Source organism: Eleutherodactylus coqui, chromosome 2 (assembly GCF_035609145.1).
Source record: "Eleutherodactylus coqui strain aEleCoq1 chromosome 2, aEleCoq1.hap1, whole genome shotgun sequence".
NCBI lineage: Eukaryota > Metazoa > Chordata > Amphibia > Anura > Eleutherodactylidae > Eleutherodactylus > Eleutherodactylus coqui.
Genome location: NC_089838.1, coordinates 277,130,739 through 277,153,208, shown reverse-complemented (window position 1 = coordinate 277,153,208; position 22,470 = coordinate 277,130,739). Strand labels below are relative to the sequence as shown.

At 43.9% G+C, this 22,470-nt stretch overlaps 1 protein-coding gene across 1 annotated transcript; it reads left to right on the top strand.

The window, feature by feature from the left end:
* The first annotated feature begins 1,261 nt into the window (after positions 1 to 1,261).
* LOC136610159 (gastrokine-1-like) lies at positions 1,262 to 22,223 on the top strand. The gene is made up of 6 exons (XM_066589407.1): positions 1,262 to 1,309; positions 18,461 to 18,514; positions 19,754 to 19,891; positions 20,428 to 20,538; positions 20,989 to 21,127; positions 22,071 to 22,223. Exons 1-6 carry the CDS (start codon positions 1,262 to 1,264, stop codon positions 22,157 to 22,159), a joined length of 579 nt encoding a protein of 192 aa, XP_066445504.1. The 3' UTR covers positions 22,160 to 22,223.
* Positions 22,224 to 22,470: the final 247 nt, after the last annotated feature.

The window sequence follows — 22,470 nt, the reverse complement described above, 5'->3', positions numbered from 1 at the left end:
AAATGCAGTGATTTTTCTATCTCAGACCATTGCTCCAAGGGAAAATCCCTCATGGAAATAAACAGATGTAATTTGATGTGTTTTTTTCATGCATGATATTGGACCATATCGCATGTGAAAATTGCGCCTGTGAATGCTCCCTTATATAGCCGATTCCAAATTGTAAGCAGGATGCTAAAGAGCCACACCTGATGGTCTGAGGCACAAGAGGTGCTGCAGACTGTGCCTATGCAGCAGCATGTTGTCACGGGGAGTGTATAACTCCTGCCATCTGATGACTGGTTGACAATAGCTTTACATCTTCTTCAGGAAGAAGTTGCCTGAAGGAGATTTAGTGCGTTCTTAGATTGTTGCTCCACCATGGCCCAGGCACATTCTAATATGTTATTATTCTGAAACATACAAAGAAAAGCAGTGGCATCCAATATCTTGATTGCAGGTGAAAATTCAAATGGAAAACTTGTTTTTCATATCACTTTCCTTTTAAGGAATCTAGAAAGACAAAAGAAATCAATATTTCCTTATAAGAGCAGTTGGACAAAATTCCATTCTGATGAATCCCTTATTGGACCAAGGGTTCACGTACATGGATGTATAATGGCTTTATTTCATGTGGAGCCGTAATAGGTCTCCAATAGATGTCCTTGACCACAACTGGATCTCCAAATGCCTCCAATTGCATACAGGGATATAGAGAGTTTTTTCTTCATTGAGCGCCATAACAATCCCATAGTATAAAAGCTGGAGATCTGCTCTATCGGATGCCATATGTACAGAGATATTCTGGAGGGGTGAATATCTCCTTACATACAGCATCTGCGAGAACCTTTACGGCAGCACACAGAGGTCTGCATACAATGGAGCCATATATACATCCTGCATGCACATCTATCAAATGACTGTATACATGGCACCAGTGGCGTAACCATAGGGGATACAGGGGATGCGGTTGCTCCCAGGCCCCTAGGGGGCCCATAAGACCTATCTACTCCATATAGTAAGCCCAGTACTATGAATAAAGCATTATATTTGGGGGCCCTGTTACAAATTTGCATTGGGGCCCAGAAGCTTCAAGTCACGCCTCTGCATGGCACTGCTGTATGCTTAAACTTTTAAAATTATTGACAAAAAATTGTCTTTGTTCAGATATCATTGAATAATATGCATGTACTATATGGACTAAAAAATAAAAGGGCTTAGGAGACTTGAGAGACACTAGGCTATGATACCCTCCCATGAAAAACATTCTGAATTATCAGGCATGGTGGAGTCCATAGACGTCAGATTTGACTATGCAATGGCTGCACAGGTAATCTAAGGATAACCTAACAGAAGAAATACGTGTTTCAGGGTGGAGACGCCTTTTAATATTTAACAGATGGCGTATGGGGACAGTTATAGAATAGAAAATCCATACAGATAAAAACTTTCCAGATTTAAACTTTGGAGTAATAAGCCACACCCTGATCCAGCTGAAATGTGTCCAAACAGAATGGGGCATGGGAGATTCTCATGAGCGTCTGATTAACATTAGGTGAAGTTATTGTGTCAGTCAGTCTTCAAGTTGGTCATACGGCTAACCTAGCTGTTGGCTTACTGGTATCCCCAACCTCCCCATATATGTTCATGCTTAGTTTGGTTCAGCATGTACAACTATTTCACTGGGGATAGAGATCAATCACAGCCAGTTCATTGTCCGTCAAAGCTTTAGAAGAAACATTAATTGCAAGCTCGCCAATTTATTATTTTGTTTGGTTTTCAACTCTTTTGGTCTTCCTTTTGGAAAACTCTCACAACTGGAGAAATCAAACTCTTGTGATTTTTGCTAAGAAAGATCATTTTCTTTAAAAATCAGTGCAAGGTTATGTGATCTTATCCTCCGTTTGTGTCTCAAACCCAGGAGCGATATCTGCAATGTTTTCTACTTTCTTGGGATTTGGGTCTTGGCTTTGTGCCAATGTTGAGCATTGAAAGCTTGATTCAATTACTGACTTTATCACTTTTGAAGTCTACTTTCTAACATGTTTAATTTTGATATTAACTGTTCTAATCGTTGACAAGCCATGGATATTCTATGATATTCAGATCTAAGAGCCAATTTGATCATGGCATACATATCAACCTGCTAGAATTATTCCAGCAGGCGGTTATTAATGAGATTCCTGAGAAACAGTATGAGCAGCTTTTTAAAGATTCATTTGATGAAAGGGGAAATTTCTACTGTTAAAAATGGTTTAAAAGGTTCATAACGACACTGCAACCATTATTATGGAGAGAGAACAGTATTGTCAGGAGATGTTTGTCCAATAATGAGATACCAATGTGTATAGAAAACTAAGTGGTGCTCCATCCAGTTCCTTTAAGCAAGAAATTGATTTGGCGGTAAAAAAAAATGTATGTACATTTGGTTAGATCATCAAGTCATGTCTCAGGTAGTTAATAATCTATTTGCTACTCTGAGAGCAACTTTCCAAATATTCAGATCAGCGATAATGCAAATTAGCATTTGGAAGTCATAGTGCATAGAGAGATATAATATGCTATCAATGACGCCAGAATATAGCCATTAGAGATGAGCGAGCATACTCGCTTACGGCAATTGCTCGAGCGAGCATTGCCCTTAGCGAGTACCTGCCCGCTCGAGAGACAAGGTTCGGGTACCGGACTGGGGGAGCGGTGAGTTGCGGCAGTCAGCAGGGGGGAGCAGGGGGAGAGAGGGAGAGAGAGATCTCCCCTCCGTTCCTCCCCGCTCTCCCCCGCAGCTCCCTGCCCGCCGCCGGCACCCGAACCTTGTCTCTCGAGCGGGCAGGTACTCGCTAAGGGCAATGCTCGCTCGAGCAATTGCCCTTAGTGAGTATGCTCGCTCATCACTAATAGCCATGTTTCTAGCTGCTGATCCTAACTACTACACCACCCCCAAAAACAAAGAAATGGAGAGACCGAGCCTCTGGCCTTGATGGTAGGTCATTGGTATAAATTTAAGATGATCTTAGAAAAGCTTTAATGAATAAGTATCCACATGTGCCCATTTTATACCTTCCCCTAAAGTTGCATGAAGATTTATAAAATCCCCATGGACTTCCTATTTTCTTGGATGTGATTTCTGTAGAAAATAGCTAAAATATTATATGCAACAACTAGTGTATCAAAAAGATACTAGCGACTTTTTAAGCAGAATAGACGAGGTTGATATCTTAATATCATAAAATCGTAGAGTTGGAACAGACTTCCAAGGTGAAAACCCCTGCTCAAAGGATTTACTAAATCATCCCAGACAGATATTTGTCCAGCCTCCGTTTGAACTCTTCCATAGATGGAGAACTCACCACCTCCTGTGGTAACCTGTTCCACTCATTGATCACCCTCACTGTCAGAAAGTTTTTTCTAATATCTAATCTGTGTCTCATCCCTTTCAGTTACATCCCATTGCTTCTAGTCTTTCCTTGTACAAATGAGAATAGGGCTGATCCCTCTGCACTGTGACAGCCCTTCAGATATTTGTAGACAGCTATTAAGTCTCCTCTCAGCCTTCTTTTTTGCATACGTTCCTGTATGTTACTGTATATTACTATGTACTTTTGATATTAAAAGTATGTACACTGATATACTATATACTGAAGGGATGTTTAATGTGAGTGAGAAACTTTGTGAGGACCCAATTTAGCCTAATGAGAAAATTAAATTTACTTTGAAACTACTGGACCTATTCCAGGTCTGGTACTGATTTTTACTTGCAGCTACAGGGGACCTCGATGGGGTCTTCTGTAGCTTCAAGTTATTTGAGGATGAATATGCTTACAGCAGCCATTTTGCCAGATGGCTAAGCATTGGCTGAGATGCATGAATGATATTTAACTCCTCTTGGGTGGTACAAAAGAAGAATTAACAACATTTGACAAGTATCTTAAAAGTCATCACGACCTTTAGATTTTTTTTCCAGGGGGTCAGCCCTAATAATATTCAGTTTTTTTAGATGTGGCAGATAAAGGAAATGACAATGACTTGTTGACTACTTTGTATTCTAAAATAAGTATAATTTGCCGAGGTGAGATACAGATGGCTTCTCCCTTAACGTTTCCCTTAGCTTGACATATCCAAAAGTGAGTAACATGAGATGTTATAGACTCCCATATTTAAAAGCATATATCTGTGACAGATGCCTCAGATCTAGGTAATCCGTCAGCCATCTGTCACCCATAGGCTCTCACGTTTTAAAAAAAAATATGCCTTTATCTTCCTGACAAATTAGTGGCCTTCATAAAATTCAAGCAAAGTTAAGGGTGGTCACAACTGTAGCTTCCATGCTCCACAAGATTTTAAGGGTATTTCAAAAAGCCAATTGATGAGAGTATGGACAATTTGTAGTGATGGTGTGGATTGATGTGTCCATCTAGTTCAGACCCCCCACCCCACACACACACAAGAACATAAGGAAAGTCGTTCATACATTTGCATAATGTGGTTATCTTGAGGAAGAAGGAAGGTAGGTCGGATTTGGGATTGATAACAAGTCAAGGAAGGAAATTAGAACCCTATGAGTTACTACACAGGACAACGGACTGATATTTGTCACTACTTTCATTAGCCATACTGGCTTGATTAAAAGTACTAGTTTGCCATTTCATAGTATTGGAAATTGCTGACGAGAGATTCTAAACATCTCTATTTTCCACAATTTCGCACTATTTCTCCTTCAAAGGATGTTCCTTAGTTAATCAGCTAATGTATGCTGATATAAAAGGTTCCCCAAAGTGTTGAAAGTGTGGCTTCATGCTTGTTCTTCTCCAGCAGCATCTCCATGTGAACTCTAGCTGATTCTGGGTTATAGTGAGGGACAGTTTACTAGAGATGAGCGAGCACCAAAATGCTCGGGTGCTCGTTACTCGAGACGAACTTTTCGCGATGCTCGAGGGTTCGTTTCGAGTAACGAACCCCATTGAAGTCAATGGGCGACCCGAGCATTTTTGTATATCGCCGATGCTCGCTAAGGTTTTCATTTGTGAAAATCTGGGCAATTCAAGAAAGTAATGGGAACGACACAGCAACGGATAGGGCAAGCGAGGGGCTACATGTTGGGCTGCATCTCAAGTTCCCAGGTCCCACTATTAAGCCACAATAGCGGCAAGAGTGCCCCCCCCCCCTCCCAACAACTTTTACTTCTGAAAAGCCCTCATTAGCAATGCATACTTTAGCTAAGCACCACACTACCTTCAACAAAGCACAATCACTGCCTGCATGACACTCCGCTGCCACTTCTCCTGGGTTACATGCTGCCCAACCCCCCCCCCCCCCACGACCCAGTGTCCACAGCGCACACCAAACTGTCCCTGCCCAGCCTTCAGCTGCCCTCATGCCACGCCACCCTCATGTCTAATTATAAGTGCGTCTGCCAGAGGAAAAGCAGGCACACACTGCAGAGGGTTGGCATGGCTAGGCAGCGACCCTCTTTAAAAGGAGCGTGGCGATAGTCCACAATGCTGTACAGAAGCAATGAGAAATCCAATCCTGTGCCACCTCCATCTGGAGCTGCACACCTGGGCATAGCAATGGGGAACCTATGTGCCACACACTATTCATTCTGTCAAGGTGTCTGCATGCCCCAGTCAGACCGCGTTTTTTTATAAATAGTCACAGGCAGGTACAACTCCGCAATGGGAATTCCGTGTGCACCCACAGCATGGGTGGCTCCCTGGAACCCACCGGCTGTACATAAATATATCCCATTGCATTGCCCATCACAGCTAAGGTAATGTCATGTTAAATGCAGGTGGGCTTCGGCCCACACTGCATGCCCCAACCTGACCGGGGTTTTTAATTCATAGACACAGGCAGGTACAACTCCCTATTGTGAAGTCCCTGTGGACCGACAGCATGGGTGGGTGCCAGGAAGCCACCGGCGGTACATAAATATATCCTATTGCATTGCCCATCACAGCTGAGGTAATGTCATGTTTAATGCAGGTGGGCTTCGGCCCACACTGCATGCCCCAGTCAGACTGGGGTTCTTTAGAAGTGGACACATGCAGTTACAACTCCCTGTGGACCCACAGCATGGGTGGGTGCCAGGAAGCCACCGGAGGTACATAAATATATCCCATTGCAGTGCCCAACACAGCTGATGTAACGTCAGCTGTAATGCAGGTGGGCTAAAAATTAATTTGATTACACTGTAGGCGAGGGCCCCCAAAAATTGGTGTACCAACAGTAATAATGTACGTCAGAAAAATTGCCCATGCCCAACCAAGAGGGCAGGTGAAACCCATTAATCACTTTGGTTAATGTGACTTAATTGGTAACTAGGCCTGGAGGCAGCCCAGTTAAAATAAAAATTGGTTGAGGTGAAAGTTTCAACGCTTTAATGAGCATTGAAACGTATAAAAATTGTTTACAAAAATTATATGACTGAGCCTTGTGGGCCTAAGAAAAATTGCCCGTTCGGCGAGATTATGTGAGGTTTCAGGAGGAGGAGCAGGAGGAGGAGAAGGAATATTATACACAGATTGATGAAGCAAAAAGGTCCCCGTTTTTGATGGGGATAGAGAACGATGCTTCCATCCGCGGGTGCAGCCTACGTATTGCTTAGGTATCGCTGCTGTCCGCTCGTGGAGAAGAGAAGTCTGAGGAAATCCAGGCTTTGTTCATCTTGATGAGTGTAAGCCTGTCGGCACTGTCGGTTGACAGGCGGGTATGCTTATCTGTGATGATTCCCCCAGCCGCACTAAACACCCTCTCTGACAAGACGCTAGCCGCAGGACAAGCAAGCACCTCCAGGGCATACAGCGCGAGTTCAGGCCACGTGTCCAGCTTCGACACCCAGTAGTTGTAGGGGGCAGGGGCGTCACAGAGGACGGTCGTTCGATCGGCTACGTACTCCCTCACCATCCTTTTACAGTGTTCCCGCCGACTCAGCCTTGACTGAGGAGCGGTGACACAGTCTTGCTGGGGAGCCATAAAGCTGTCAAGGGCCTTAGAGAGTGTTCCCCTGCCTGTGCTGTACATGCTGCCTGATCTCCGCGCCTCCCCTGCTACCTGGCCCTCGGAATTGCGCCTTCGGCCACTAGCGCTGTCGGATGGGAATTTGACCATCAGTTTGTCCGCCAGGGTCCTGTGGTATAGCATCACTCTCGAACCCCTTTCCTCTTCGGGTATGAGAGTGGAAAGGTTCTCCTTATACCGTGGGTCAAGCAGTGTGTACACCCAGTAATCCGTAGTGGCCAGAATGCGTGTAACGCGAGGGTCACGAGAAAGGCATCCTAACATAAAGTAAGCCATGTGTGCCAGGGTACCTGTACGCAACACATGGCTGTCCTCACTAGGAAGATCACTTTCAGGATTCTCCTCCTCCTCCTCCTCAGGCCATACATGCTGAAAGGATGACAGGCAAGCAGCATGTGTACCCTCAGCAGTAGGCCAAGCTGTCTCTTCCCCCTCTTCCTCATCCTCCTCCTCCTCCTCCTCACCGCGCTGAGATATAGACAGGAGGCTGCTCTGACTATCCAGCGACATACTGTCTTCCCCCGGCTCTGTTTCCGAGCGCAAAGCGCCTGCCTTTATGCTTTGCAGGGAACTTCTCAAGAGGCATAGCAGAGGAATGGTGACGCTAATGATTGCAGCATCGCCGCTCACCACCTGGGTAGACTCCTCAAGCTTTCCAAGGACCTGGCAGATGTCTGCCAACCAGGCCCACTCTTCTGAAAATAAATGAGGAGGCTGACTCCCACTGCGCCGCCCATGTTGGAGTTGGTATTCCACTATAGCTCTACGCTGCTCATAGAGCCTGGCCAACATGTGGAGCGTAGAGTTCCACCGTGTGGGCACGTCGCACAGCAGTCGGTGCACTGGCAGATTAAACCGATGTTGCAGGGTGCGCAGGGTGGCAGCGTCCGTGTTGGACTTGCGGAAATGTGCGCAGAGCCGGCGCACCTTTCTGAGCAGGTCTGACAAGTGTGGGTAGCTTTTCAGAAAGCGCTGAACCACCAAATTAAAGACGTGGGCCAGGCATGGCACGTGCGTGAGGCTGCCGCGCTGCAGAGCCGCCACCAGGTTACGGCCGTTGTCACACACGACCATGCCCGGTTGGAGGCTCAGCGGCGCAAGCCAGCGGTCGGTCTGCTCTGTCAGACCCTGCAGCAGTTCGTGGGCCATGTGCCTCTTATCTCCTAAGCTGAGTAGTTTCAGCACGGCCTGCTGACGCTTGCCCACCGCTGTGCTGCCACGCCGCGCGACACCGACTGCTGGCGACGTGCTGCTGCTGCTGACACATCTTGATTGCGAGACAGAGGTTGCGTTGGAGGAGGAGGAGGAGGGTGCTTTACTGGAGGAAGCATACACCGCCGCAGATACCACCACCGAGCTGGGGCCCGCAATTCTGGGGGTGGGTAGGACGTGAGCGGTCCCAGGCTCTGACTCGGTCCCAGCCTCCACTAAATTCACCCAATGTGCCGTCAGGGAGATATAGTGGCCCTGCCCGCCTGTGCTTGTCCACGTGTCCGTTGTTAAGAGGACCTTGCCAGTAACCGCGTTGGTGAGGGCGCGTACAATGTTGCGGGAGACGTGGTCGTGCAGGGCTGGGACAGCACATCGGGAAAAGTAGTGGCGACTGGGAACTGAGTAGCGCGGGGCCGCCGCCGCCATCATACTTTTGAAAGACTCCGTTTCCACAACCCTGTACGGCAGCATCTCCAGGCTGATAAATTTGGCTATGTGCACGTTTAACGCTTGAGCGTGCGGGTGCGTGGCGGCGTACTTGCGCTTGCGCTCAAACACTTGCGCTAGCGACGTCTGGACGCTGCGCTGAGAGACATTGCTGCATGGGGCCGAGGACAGCGGAGGTGAGGGTGTGGGTGCAGGCCAGGAGACGGTAGTGCCTGTGCCCTGAGAGGGGGGTTGGATCTCAGTGGCAGGTTGGGGCACAGGGGGAGAGGCAGCGGTGCAAACCGGAGGCGGTGAACGGCCTTCGTCCCACCTTGTGGGGTGCTTGGCCATCATATGTCTGCGCATGCTGGTGGTGGTGAGGCTGGTGGTGGTGGCTCCCCGGCTGATCTTGGCGCGACAAAGGTTGCACACCACTGTTTGTCGGTCGTCTGCACTCTCAGTGAAAAACTGCCAGACCTTTGAGCACCTCGGCCTCTGCAGGGTGGCATGGCGCGAGGGTGCGCTTTGGGAAACAGTTGGTGGATTATTCGGTCTGGCCCTGCCTCTACCCCTGGACACCGCACTGCCTCTTGCAACCTGCCCTGCTGCTGCCCTTGCCTCCCCCTCTGAAGACCTGTCCTCAGTAGGCGTAGCAAACCAGGTGGGGTCAGTCACCTCATTGTCCTGCTGCTCTTCCTCCGAATCCTCTGTGCGCTCCTCCCTTGGACTTACTGCCCTTACTACTACCTCACTGATAGACAACTGTGTCTCAACGTCATCGTCCTCCTCACCCACTGAAAGGTCTTGAGACAGTTGCCGGAAGTCCCCAGCCTCATCCCCCGGACCCCGGGAACTTTCCAATGGTTGGGCATCAGTAACGATAAACTCCTCTGGTGGGAGAGGAACCACTGCTGCCCAATCTGAGCAGGGGCCCGAGAACAGTTCCTGGGAGTCTGCCCGCTCCTCAGAATGTCTCATTGTAATGGAGTGAGGAGGCTGGGAGGAAGGAGGAGCAGCAGCCAGAGGATTCTGAGTTGCAGCAGTGGACGGCGCAGAACTGTGAGTGGACGATAGATTGCTGGATGCACTTTCTGCCATCCACGACAGGACCTGCTCACACTGCTCATTTTCTAATAAAGGTCTATCGCGTGGACCCATTAATTGTGCGATGAATGTGGGGACGCCAGAAACGTGCCTATCTCCTAATCCCGCAGCAGTCGGCTGCGATACACTTGGATCAGGAGCTCGGCCTGTGCCCACACCCTGACTTGGGCCTCCGCGTCCTCGCCCGCGTCCACGTCCTCTAGGCCTACCCCTACCCCTCAGCATTCTGTATTACCAGTAATGCAGAAACAGAACGCTGTAATTAAATGTGCCGCTTATTGGCCTGTGGTTGGAGGCTGACTTCACTTACGGAACGCCAGGAAATAATTTTGCGCAAGCCTGCTGTAACACTTAGCTGGCTGCGTATGAATTTGGAGAACTACTACACCCAGCAGAGACCCAGAACACTGAGGACAGTCACAGGCAGCCCAAATAGATTTTTTTCCCCAAATTTTTTTGCAAAGGCCCACTGCCTATATTCAATCAATATGTCTTCTGTCCCTGCCTAAGCGCTTCTGGCCCTGGAGTATTACTGCAGGACGCAATGCTCTGCACGGCCAATATACCAAAAAAAAAAAATGTGCAACACTGCAAAAAGCAGCCTCCACAGTACTGCACATGGTTAGATGTGGCCCTAAGAAGGACCGTTGGGGTTCTTGAAGCCTAAAATACTCCTAACACTCTCCCTATAGCAGCTCCACCAAGATAGCACTTTCCCTCCTCTATGTCAGAACGCATCTGTGGCGAGCCGCGGGAGGGGCCGATTTTTATACTCGGGTGACACCTGATCTCGCCAGCCACTCACTGCAGGGGGGTGGTATATGGCTTGAACGTCGCAGGGGGAAGTTGTAATGCCTTCCCTGTTTTTCTATTGGCCAGAAAAGCGCGCTAACGTCTCAGAGATGAAAGTGAAAGTAACTCGAACATCGCGTGGTACTCGTTACGAGTAACGAGCATCTTGAACACGCTAATACTCGAACGAGTATCAAGCTCGAACGAGTACGTTCGCTCATCTCTACAGTTTACTAACTATAGACATCTGGATGAATATTTCATGACGTTTCAATGACCTCTTTATTGAACTGTGTGGTCTGATCTTGTATCTTGGGAAGGTATGGATATATAAAGTATATGCAGTTGAAAAAGCAGTTCTACGTATCCTGCATATTACTTATTGCTGTTTGGAGACCTGTAGCTGGCAAGGACTTGTACCATGATTAGTTAGTGCAATTGGCCTACATGTTATAGTAACACAAGAACCAATGCCAACACCAACCTAGCATTTTGGCATTTTACCATAATTGTTAATATGTATTTGATTTGCAAGTACATCATGTTGATTTTGTCATTTTAAATCCATGGGTGCTGAACGGAGTCAGACAAAAAGCCTTGACTAGACAAATTCTTGGAAGACAATAAAATTCAGCTTTAAACCACAAAGAAAAGAAATTTTGACATAAATAAATTATAGGGTTCTTACAAATGATCTTCTTGATTTGAAACACTCATAACTCATGGCATGTAGACTCTATATTTAACACTTTCATCTCAAGGCACAAGGTCCAGAAAATGTGGAGCTCAGGGAAGAAGTTCACAAGTTCCATCTGTTTGGTAGTTGTCTATTGAGCTCACTTTATTGTGCAAATTGTGGAATGCCCCGCCCTTTTGGAAGATGAAACATGGCTTCTGTTGCAGCTGGAATGGGAAATCCTATATCTGTAGGATGTCCAGGTACGAAATCCCTGCTATTGTTTCTTTATGAAAAACAAAGATGAGCCATACAGTTTCCTGCAGGTTATAGTCCAAAACACATTCAACTTGGGGAAGTCGCACATACGCTCCATGTAGACCGGTAGGTTTTCCCTCCCCCAGATTCTGACATTAAGTTTGTTTACTGTGTCCAAAAGGTGGAAGGCGGCTTCTTTCATGAAACCATTGGTTTCCATTAGATTTTGCACACTCTCGCAGTAAGAATGTGGTCATGCTTTGTTGTCCGGTTTCCGATCCTGCAACAATCACCAGGAATATCAAGAGAAATATCAAATCAGAATGCGCCTTATGCCACAATTAAAACTTCATAAACAGAAGCATGGAAAGTGAATACACACTCACCTGGTGCACGAAGGGTTAACCCTGCCTTGGGAAAACCCTCTGGTACCCTTTGTCCACGATCGCGTGTAGGAGTTATTCTTGCTCCAGTATCTACCCAGCGGTGGACAGACGTCCAGGGTATACCAGCTTAACTGGATAACCAGAAGCTCATCGTTATCCAACCGTATATAAAAAGAACATTTACCCCGCGCTGCAGAGGACTATGAGTAGGACTTTATACAAACAATTCCAATTGCTTCAAGCTTGAAAAGGGCACGGTATCTGTGCTGAAACACGTAGCTATAATAAATTGGAATTGTTTGTAAAAAGTCCTACTCATAGTCCTCTGCAGTACAGGGTAAATGTTCTTTTTATATTCGGTTGAATCACAAGGAACAGCAACGCAAATGTTTGCACAGAATCTTCCTCATAGTTGGCTGTTGGATGTCTAATTCCCTGTTTTTTCTGATGGTGGATTTCGAAGGACTTTGTGTGAAACTTCCATGGACACACTCTACTGTTTCCATGCTTATTAGTGGACGCTGGAAGATTTTCGCTCACGAATGCAGTTTTTTTTCCTTAAAATTGTAGTACCGCTTACGAAGCACTGGGAGGAGCTTCAGAAAAATGTGTTCGAAAATGATGTTACACACTTATAACAGACTGGTAGATGTGAAAATCAATGACTCAAAATGCTCTCCTGTCTTCATTGGCAACCATTTTGTCACATATTCCCCAGGGATAACTCACAAAAAAAGAAGCAAAATACGCACCACCTGATAAACCTCAGGGCAGACTCAATTACCTTCCCCCTAGTGGCATGCAAAAAGCCAGACACCAAGGATGCCAGCCATAGATAAGTGTGACACAGCAAACAGGAATGCAACCCCTACTGGCAAAGCAGTGGGTTGCCCTTTATCACCACAGTGCGCCACACTGGCATGACATCCTGGGCTGCCCCAGCATCTATAGCACACTGCATGCAAAAAAAACACTGATAATGCAGGTGTTAGTTTGTATTTTCATCAAAATACATAAGCTGACGGGCCACAGCAAGGCCACAACTCATCTGTTAGAACCCTAGCTATCTCACAAATAAATAAATCAAAATCACAGAGGTGAGAGAAAAAATGTACAAAGACATAACTCACAGAAAAAGAAGCCAAATACGCACCACCTAATAAACTGCAACCCCCTGCTTTGCCAGTAGGGGTTGCATTCCAGGATGGTGTGGCGCACTTATCTATGGCTGGTATCCTTGGTATCGGTTCATATACACGGACTATGTTTGTCAGCATTCACCCCTCCCACAATCTTGGGTTGAGTTGAGTCTCTGCTCATTAGTCCATATATGAATATTTAGCTCCTCCATATTGCAATCTGGCTCTCTGCATGCTAAGGCCTTAGTCACATGGGCGTTTTTTCCCGCGATTTGCGGATCGCATGACGGATGCGCATCCGCAAATCGCGTGACCAGGGCCGAAAAATCGCCCGAAAAATACTGCTCCTAGCCGTGTTTCAATAAAAACAGGCCGGAGCTGTCCAGCGCATTGAATTCAATGGAGCCGGCAATACAGCCGGCTCCATTGAAAGCAATGCGCTGCGGGCGATCTCACGATGAATTTTCGGGAAGGGCTTAAATATATAAGCCCTTCCCTGAAATTCATCCAGAAATGTGTAAAATAAAAAAAGATATATATACTCACCTGGTCCCGGCAAATGGGTGAGTGAGTGCTGCCTCTGATTGGCTCAGCGCAGGGACCAATCAGGGGCAGCTCTCAGCTGTCATTCATGAATTCATGAATGGGTGTGAGTGAGAGCTGCCTCTGATTGGTCAGGCTGTGACCAATCAGAGGCAGCTCATTCAGCAGGCGGGGATTTTAAATCCTCGGCTGCTGAATACTACTCAGAGCAGTTCAGGAGAACTGCCGCCGGCCCTGGCTGAACTCCGTCTGCCGGGACCAGGTGAGTATATATATATTTTTTTTTTTGTACACATTTCTGGATGAATTGCAGGGAAGGGCTTATATTTTTAAGCCCTTCCCGAAAATTCATCCCGCGCTCGCCGGCAGCCCATTGCTTTCAATGGAGCCGGCTGTATTGCCGGCTCCATTGAATTCAATGGGCAAACATCATTCTTCTCTGCCACAGCTGTTACAGCTGTGGCAGAGGAGAATGATTTGTCTACTATATGTTCTCAATGGGGTCGGCGCTGCTGCCGCCGGCCCCATTGAGCGCATATAGAGAAGAGAACAGGAATCGCAGATCGCAGATAGGTGCGATCTGCGATTTCTGTTCTATAATTTATCGGACGAGCGCATAAAAAGCGCTCATGTGTCCGATACCATTGCAAAGCAAGGGTTTTATAAAATCGCCGGACGCATGCGCATGCGTAAATCGCACGAAAAAACACCCGTCTGATCCCTAATAGGGTATATTGTAATTGAGCCTGCCCAGCAGTTTATCAGGTGGTGCGCATTTGGCTTCTTTTTCTGTGGGTTGTGTCTTTGTACATTTTTTCTCTCACCTCTGTGAATTTTAATATCCCCAAGGGACAACGATGGGAGAATAAAACTTTTTGGTTTTTTTTAATTTTACCTCAGCAGCTTGAGAAATGAAAGCTGTGCTGTGATGAGTTGCTATGGGCAATAAGGAAAGTCTTAGTGTTAGACAGTTTTACAAAATAAAAATTTTTGAGTTTCAGTTTTCATTGATTTAAAATATATGTATCTGAGTGTCATTAACCCCTCCTTGCTGCAGAGCGTAAGTTTACGTCCTGCAGCGGGGTACTTCCCGCAACAGCACGTAAACTTACGTCCTGGGGACAGTACGAGATCACTTATGATATCTGGCGCTATCCTGCAGCGGGAGTCGGCTGTCAGTCATAACCGTCCTCCCGCTGCAAAAGTGGGGGTGCATCGGAGATGCGCTCCCCGCTGTTAATCCCTTCCCAGCAGCGATCTATGTAGATCGCAGCATGGGAAGGGTTCACAGAGGGAGGGCGCTCCCTCTGTGACGTCACCGGGCTCTAGCGATATAATCACAGAGAGCCCGGCTCGTTGCCATGGCAACAGGACACCAGACACTGGCGTCCTGTATTGTCATAGCCTGTGATCGCTGTATAAGCGATAAGGCATGGCAGGGCAGTAGCCCTGCCATGCCTTATCACAGCGATCATCAGTGCTGTACTGTAAGTACCCTAGAGGGACACAAGTTGTGTAAAAAAAGATAATAAAGAAAAATGTTAAAAAAAAAAGTAAAAAACCCTTTATGCTTTTTCTCATATTAGCATAAAAAAAGGTAAAAAAAAAACCCCACAAGTTTGGTATTGTCTCGTCCGTAACGATGTGTACAATACGTTGCACATGCTTTTGACTGTGCACGGAAAAAAGTGTTAAAAAAACTGAGGCAAAATGCTAAAAATTAGCATTTTGCCTCCCTAAAATCGCAATAAAAGTGATCAAAAAAGCCGTATGTACTCCAAAGTGGTATCAATTGAAACTACAGCTCATCTCACAAAAAATAAGCCCTCATAGAGCTGCGTACATAAAAAAATCAAAAAGTTACAGGACTTTGAATGCAGCGATTTAGAAAAAAAAAAAGATTTTCCAAAAAAATGGTTTTTACTGCAGAAAAGTGGAAAAACCTAAAAAAATTAAGAATTTTGATATTGTTGTAACCTTACCGACCCGCAGAAAAAATGGATTGTGTCATTTATGCTGCATGATTAACGCTGTAAAAAAAAATCTATGGCAGAATTGATGCGTTTTCTCTCCCTGCTATCATAAAAAAAATAATAAAAGTTCTACAATATAGTCTATGTACCCAAAAATGGCACCGATAAAAACTACAGTTCGCCATGCAAAAACAAGCACTTATACGGCCGCGTCGACGGAAAAATTTAAAAATTATGACTTTTGATAAATGGAGAACAAAATCCGCCAAAAATCGTTGCGTCCTTAAACCCAAAATAGGCCATGTCATGAAGGGGTTAAACAGGAGTTATGAGGGGTTCAAAAAGGAAAAATTATTTGGAATAACCCTGTATGATGTTGCAAAAATCATTCCAACTGGTAAAGACTAGTACTATGAATAATACGTAAGCAGGTCATGTACATTTACTAACTGATGGCTTCACACCTTAGGCACACCAATTATGGGCTTATTAGCTGCTTATCAGTCTGATCTGCAAACTTGTTGGTGTCAATGTGTCCTAAAGTGAGGTGAAGAGGTGAGGTTAAGCCAGTACCTACACCTCTAGTCCTACATTAGACGTGCTGTATGTAATGATTATTGATTGGATTCCAGGCCGTGTGAATAGGAGACCTGCCTATTATTTATGGGTTTATATCACCAGATTATGATTCACATCTTTACTTTTTGGGCCATAACCTTCTAGAATATGTACTTTCTCCTTTATAATTAAACACTCGTTCCATTTTTCCATGACATTTCCACACCCTCTTTGTGTTTGCAGTTATTTTTTAAGCCCAGTTTCATATGTCTATGGAGGGAAAGGGTCACCAGAGTGGAACATTGGAACCAATCCTATTTAACAAACATGTGTCACTCGCACGTAGGGTTTACTCTGGTGTATCACAGATTGGAACGTGGGCTTATCTCACCTCATTGTTTAGTGTTTCTGGATGGAATATATAAAAGTGCAGAACACGATAAACCTGCATTCTTGACTTGAAGGCAACACTGAGAATAGGCAAGATGGTAAGTGACTGAGGCAAATATAAGCATACATATACTAAAGATGTATTCATATACTATATCCTGATGTTGCTATGATGGCAGGAAAATATATTATACTGTAGTTAATCTGGAAAGTACATAGATGTTATAGATGTGCAGTTCTGGAGGCTCTTCGTACCCACTTTGATGTTGCCAAATGCTAGATGGAGCCCAAGGGTCACTTCTCTCCCACAACGGTTGGAGGAGGTGATGGACAAGCAGTAGTGTGCTGCCATGAGGGTGGGTCCAATGCTGACTTTTATGTTGGACCCTCTTTAGTCTATGTAATTCCTAGTAATTCTCAATAGTGTTTTTGTAGTTACTTGCAACTACTGGCTGATTGCTGCATAACAGCATCCCCTAGGTTTATCAGACCTGCTAATAGGTATTAATGTGTTGCTAGTTCTGTACATCATGATGATTTTGGCATGTTAAATCTATGGGTGCCGAATAGTCTTGACTCTTTTGTTTTTCCCATACATGAGCAGCACTTATTCTCAGAAATAATATGATCATTAGGCAAAAATTAGTTGGAAATATTGTGTAATATGAGAACTAGAAAAATTGTCTATTTTCTAACATCTCCGATCCCAGACAAATACAGATGGCTGTACTGCTTCTCTGACTTTTTTCTCTAATCTGAAACAACGCCTTTAAATTGCTAGCATATAAACTGCATTAAAGTGACCCTTCAGTCCTGGACAAACAAAGATGGGCGCATTGTTTCTCTTACTACCTGATGCACACAGATGCAAAAAACTAAAATCAGACTCCTTTTTCTCTAATCTCATACCCTTGAATGTATTCAAAGAACCAGAAGAGTTTTCAGGCTATCATTGGTTAAGTTTACAATCACAAATACTTTTAGGCTTATTTACACGCAAAGACAATCTTTCAAACGATTGAAAGTTTGACAGCTCTAGCGATCATTTTGCATAAAGTACTAACGACTAAGGGACGGTAATGTCCAGTAGCACTTTTTTGGCTTCATTTGCATGTAAATGAGCTTCCAGCAGCTGTTTGCAAATTCCAGCATGTGGTCTGGATTTTGCACTTAGCTGCATTGTCTTTGCATTGGGCTGCCACAGGCTGTCAGCTGAGTACAAAGTTATCAGCTGCTCCCGTGGAGAACACAGCATGTGGTCCCTACTATCTCCCCCCCACCTGAACAATGGATTTTATGCACACCTAAAAATCATCATTCAGCCGAATAGTGAAAGATGGAAGCGTTTCGTTTACACGCATTGATTATTGCTCAAAAGCCATAATTTGAATGAATTTTGAGCGATAATTCATTTTTATAATGGTTACAGATTTATGTTCATGATACAATACTCCAAATCTCCTGCATAGAGGCATAGATTCTGGTGCAGCTGCCGAGAGATGGAGTTTCAATTACTGTATGCCAGTTTATTACTGGATATATGAATAGTATACAGTAAACTTCTAAGCTCCATCTAGTAGCCATTGCAGGTAACCAAAGCATCATCTTCTAAATATATTTCTATGCAGATAATTCAGAGCTATGTATCATAAAAGGCTATATATCTATGTGGGGTTCTTCTACTCATCACTGTAAAGGTATATTAAAAGATTAATCACTACAGGATTTTGTACCTAAAAATAAGTAATACAAATTAAAGTGGAGGTTCACTTTTAGATAAGAGGTAAACAACACAAGTAGGAGCAGCACTCCCAACTCCAACACGCCAACACAAGTAGGAGCAGCACTCCCAACTGGTACAACTTAGTACACGTGAATGTTGCCCATTCTGCCTTCTGATACATGCAAACTAACATTTCTTATCATTTGTTTATTGCCTATATTCATTTCTTGCAAATAGCAAATTCTTTGGTTACATTTTCTTTTCTGTTTTTCTTTTTTCCATAGCTGCTCCTTTTGGGCCTTTTCGCCTTGTTCGTAAACCCACTATTCGCTGATGAGGTAAGAGATTAGTAATCCTTAAATTGTTTTATTAGCCTTTTGTGGTATGCTTTGTACCTTACTGGCCAATAACATGTAATTTGCATGTGTATTTGTATCAATAAACTGTAGACTAAGTAAATTTAAGAGGCTTTGTCATAGTCTTCTATAGACTGCACCATCTATACAAGTTGTCCAAAAGTTCCACTATACGTAATATCTTGCAAAGGTCCTTTCTCTATACTACATACCCAGTTCTAGTTCTATTCAGATTTGTGGACTATCCTATGTCTATCACAACCATATAATATAGAAGGGCCAACTCCATGTGTGTTGGATACCTTCAACATGATCATACAGTAGTTGTCTCCTTCTACCCCACACATGACATGTATAGATAATGTTTATCCTAGTTTTTCATGGCCTACCAAAGCCCAGTGGGCCCTGGCAGTCTGCCTCAAGGACTGAATGTAGAAGGAGACCACTGCTGGTACCAGCATATGCTAAATGAAACACTCAGGATACGCTGGGTATAAGTATTCTTTTTTCAGGTACATAAACTATGCATTTTGGACCTGGATATTAGAGTTCTTCGTTTTGTAACATAGAGCTTGGCAACCAATATTATTGTATATATTTTACCTTTGGGTTCGAAATGCATAATTTGTGTATATGGAATAAAGAAGAATTCTTACTTATACCCAATGTATCCTAAATTTTTGGGCCAATACCAGCATTCTCCAAGCATTCCTTGAGCTTTCACCAGGGACTCATCAGCAAGTGAAAGAACCACCATTGGTATTGGCTGGATGTATCTATAAACCATGTGGATTGCAAGTTGTGCAATACACAAGGTCAGTAAATAAGTGCAATACTTACCCTCAATCTTCCCAAAAATATATCCTGGTTTTGCACTTGATATGCTTGTTCTACATCTACTGTTCTTGGCATCTGCCTACGTTTGCCCGTTGCTGATGCCAACCACCAGCAAAGCAGAATCAGATAGCAGAACCTATTTATGTACCATCAGAATAGCAGAGTCATTGATATTTCCACTTTTTGTAACTTGGACTATGAAGTTCAAAATGTTACTGTTGTGGGTCTCCTAAAGAGATGGTCCAGAATTATATGCATCACATATAAGACAATAAGCAGAGCACAACAATTCCCCACTAAATAGCATAATTATATACAATATGTCCCAAAGTTTGTCGCTGAACCATACAGTGTGTAACTCCATGTTATAAATGTGTCTTTCAGGCATTCCAATTCGTAGGCCAGGGATACAATGGAGAGCGTGAATACCACACTGTGAACATCAATGAACAAGTCAAGGTCGTTGTGCTCAATGTCTACTCTGGAGCACAATCAGCCAATGCCGTCTTTGATTACAGCCAGGTAAGTGGTGGGAAGATAAACTCCATAGAGTCCATCTAATAATGGCATAAATAGTGTCCCTGTATTGCTTTAAAGAAAACGTTGAATTACAAAGGGAACAATTTCTAAAAGGGATTTATGAGAATACAGAAACATGGTTGGTGTCTTCAAGAAGCAATTCCCATCTTGTATATGGGCTGTGTCTAGTATTGCAGCTCAGCCCCATCTGAAAGAACCCCTTTAATATACAGCATACTGTATCTACACTTGAATTACTTCCATCTATAACTTTATTACAATGCAATGTGGGGCCAATCTAAAATTAGACAGTGCCCCTTCAGGGCAAGCAAAGTATTACACTGCTGGAAGCACAACAAGCTCTAGAGATTAAATGGATTGAAAGCAATCACATACACAATTTCCTTACAGTTTTGATACTCATATTCAGCCTACAGGCATTTATTTTATAAAAACATTTCAAGAACAAGTTTATTAGTAGCTTAAATGTAAAACTTGCAATGATAATGACCAACTATTTTCTTTGATCTTATTTCCAGAACATAGTTGCCTACCAAATGCCCTACAAAGGAATCTGTGTCTTGGCCCATATGGATATTGCTACCTTCCCAGGCCTTGGACGTATAAATGAGTGGATTCACACCAAAAGGGTAAATGTCGTTTATGATAAAATGCACACATTTGATAAAATACAAGATACTTGAAATGTTAAATCTGTCTCTCAAGCCATAAACCAATCTAGAAATACTTTGTCCTATTCATGCTATGAAATAAGGCCAGTTTGTGCCCTTGGTACTTCTAGAATAATTGTTGAGAACCCATGAAATTATCCTATACCCTAGCAAAAGAAATCAGATTTAAAAGACTTCAGTATCCAACCCAGCTAAGAAGATTTCCATTTATATTAAAGGGATTGCATCAAGATGGATAGGTGCTAAAGGCCAATCTTGGTACAACCCCATTAAGGAGACAGAATAATACCTACATAATACCTGTATATGACATTCAACTTCAGGGCTTCCAACAACAAGATGGCCCATGCAATAGTATATCAATGTACAGTTACTAATGTAGACAATGATGTATTTTTGCAACTTCAGGAGCAAAAGAAGGACCTGGAAGAGCTGCACAAACATTACTTTGTGACTAACCAACAAGTGAACGATATTGCCATGTATGGTAATGCTGTGGAAAGCCTTTGCTGGGGAATTCCAACCTATTGGGCCCGCGAATATAACAGTAAGTACACACGGTTGTCTTGTTGAGGCCAAGTAAATTTGTCAAGTACATCAATGTCAGAAAGTCCTTCTCACTGCAGCACATTAGGGGAGATTTATTAAAACTGGCACTTTATATGCCAGTCTTAATCTGAACCATATTGGAGTAAAATGTGGCAATGTATTGAGAACACTCCTAAAGGGCTGCTATGAGTAGTGATTTGTGTCATTTTTTTGACATCTGTTGGCTTAGAACGTACCAAATGCATTGGATCCCTATTGACCATGTCCCACCCCCTTTTGTCGCCAGTTTTCAAAGTTGTCAAGAGGAAGAAAAAGTTGCAAATTATAGTGAATATATGAGATGTATCGTAATTTGTGACTTCTGTACGCCATAAATGAGGCACAAATCACTTGATAAATTCCACCCATTGTGTCTATCCACAAATGTTCACAGAAAGGGCTGTCTACTTGGGACAACTCTTTTTTGGTAGAAGGTTTTCCCGATAATAAGATGATAATAGGGTATCCAGCTGCTGGAATGCCAAGCAATCAATTGTAGCTTGTAGTAGTACCCAGCAGCAGAAGGTCAGATGTCCTGCAGTGCCTCCATAGGTGAAAGGGGGAATTAAATGGTCCTCATTGAGTTCAATGAAATGTTTGATATGCAAGATCCTCCAGATTGAGAAATGCTCTTTGTAGCTACTCTCCATTGTGACTTATAGATGGAGGTCTCAAATGAATGTGCCATATTTATTAATTCGGAATACCCTTATAGTGTATTTTCAAACAAGACAACTTCTTTAATACCAAGGGGGTTTATATTTTATGCTTTATCTTCAAAAACATTGACACAAAAGGTGTCCTTCGACCAACAATCTGAACAATACTTTAAAATGAACCATGTTATATGAAAATGAATAAGGAGGAATGCGTTACAAATAACACGGTGTTCTTTCTAACAGCCCCAAGAGAAGAGTTAGGAGCAGAAGGATGTGCTGGCATTCACTTATTCTGCCTCCGTATTGGTCTCTGCGCAGGATTCCACCTGTAATCTCCATTCTGTCCAATATCTACAAGCATTTGGTGCTGTTCACATTAAGACCTTAGCAGCCAATGAGATGAGCCAGTAGACTATATGGAACTTTCTATGGTTACAGACCAATAATAAAGAGAATACATTCACATCATTGTGTTTTCTTTGGTTATAACTGGCTGTTTATTTTGTCTTCTCCTGCGTTCATGCGGTCCCACTGCAGTTTGTGACTGTGTTTTCCACTACACAGGATTTAGATCTTCGACCAGTTCAATGATTATCACAATCTGTTTGCAGCAATTCCTCTTATAAAGTAAAATAGTGTTTGT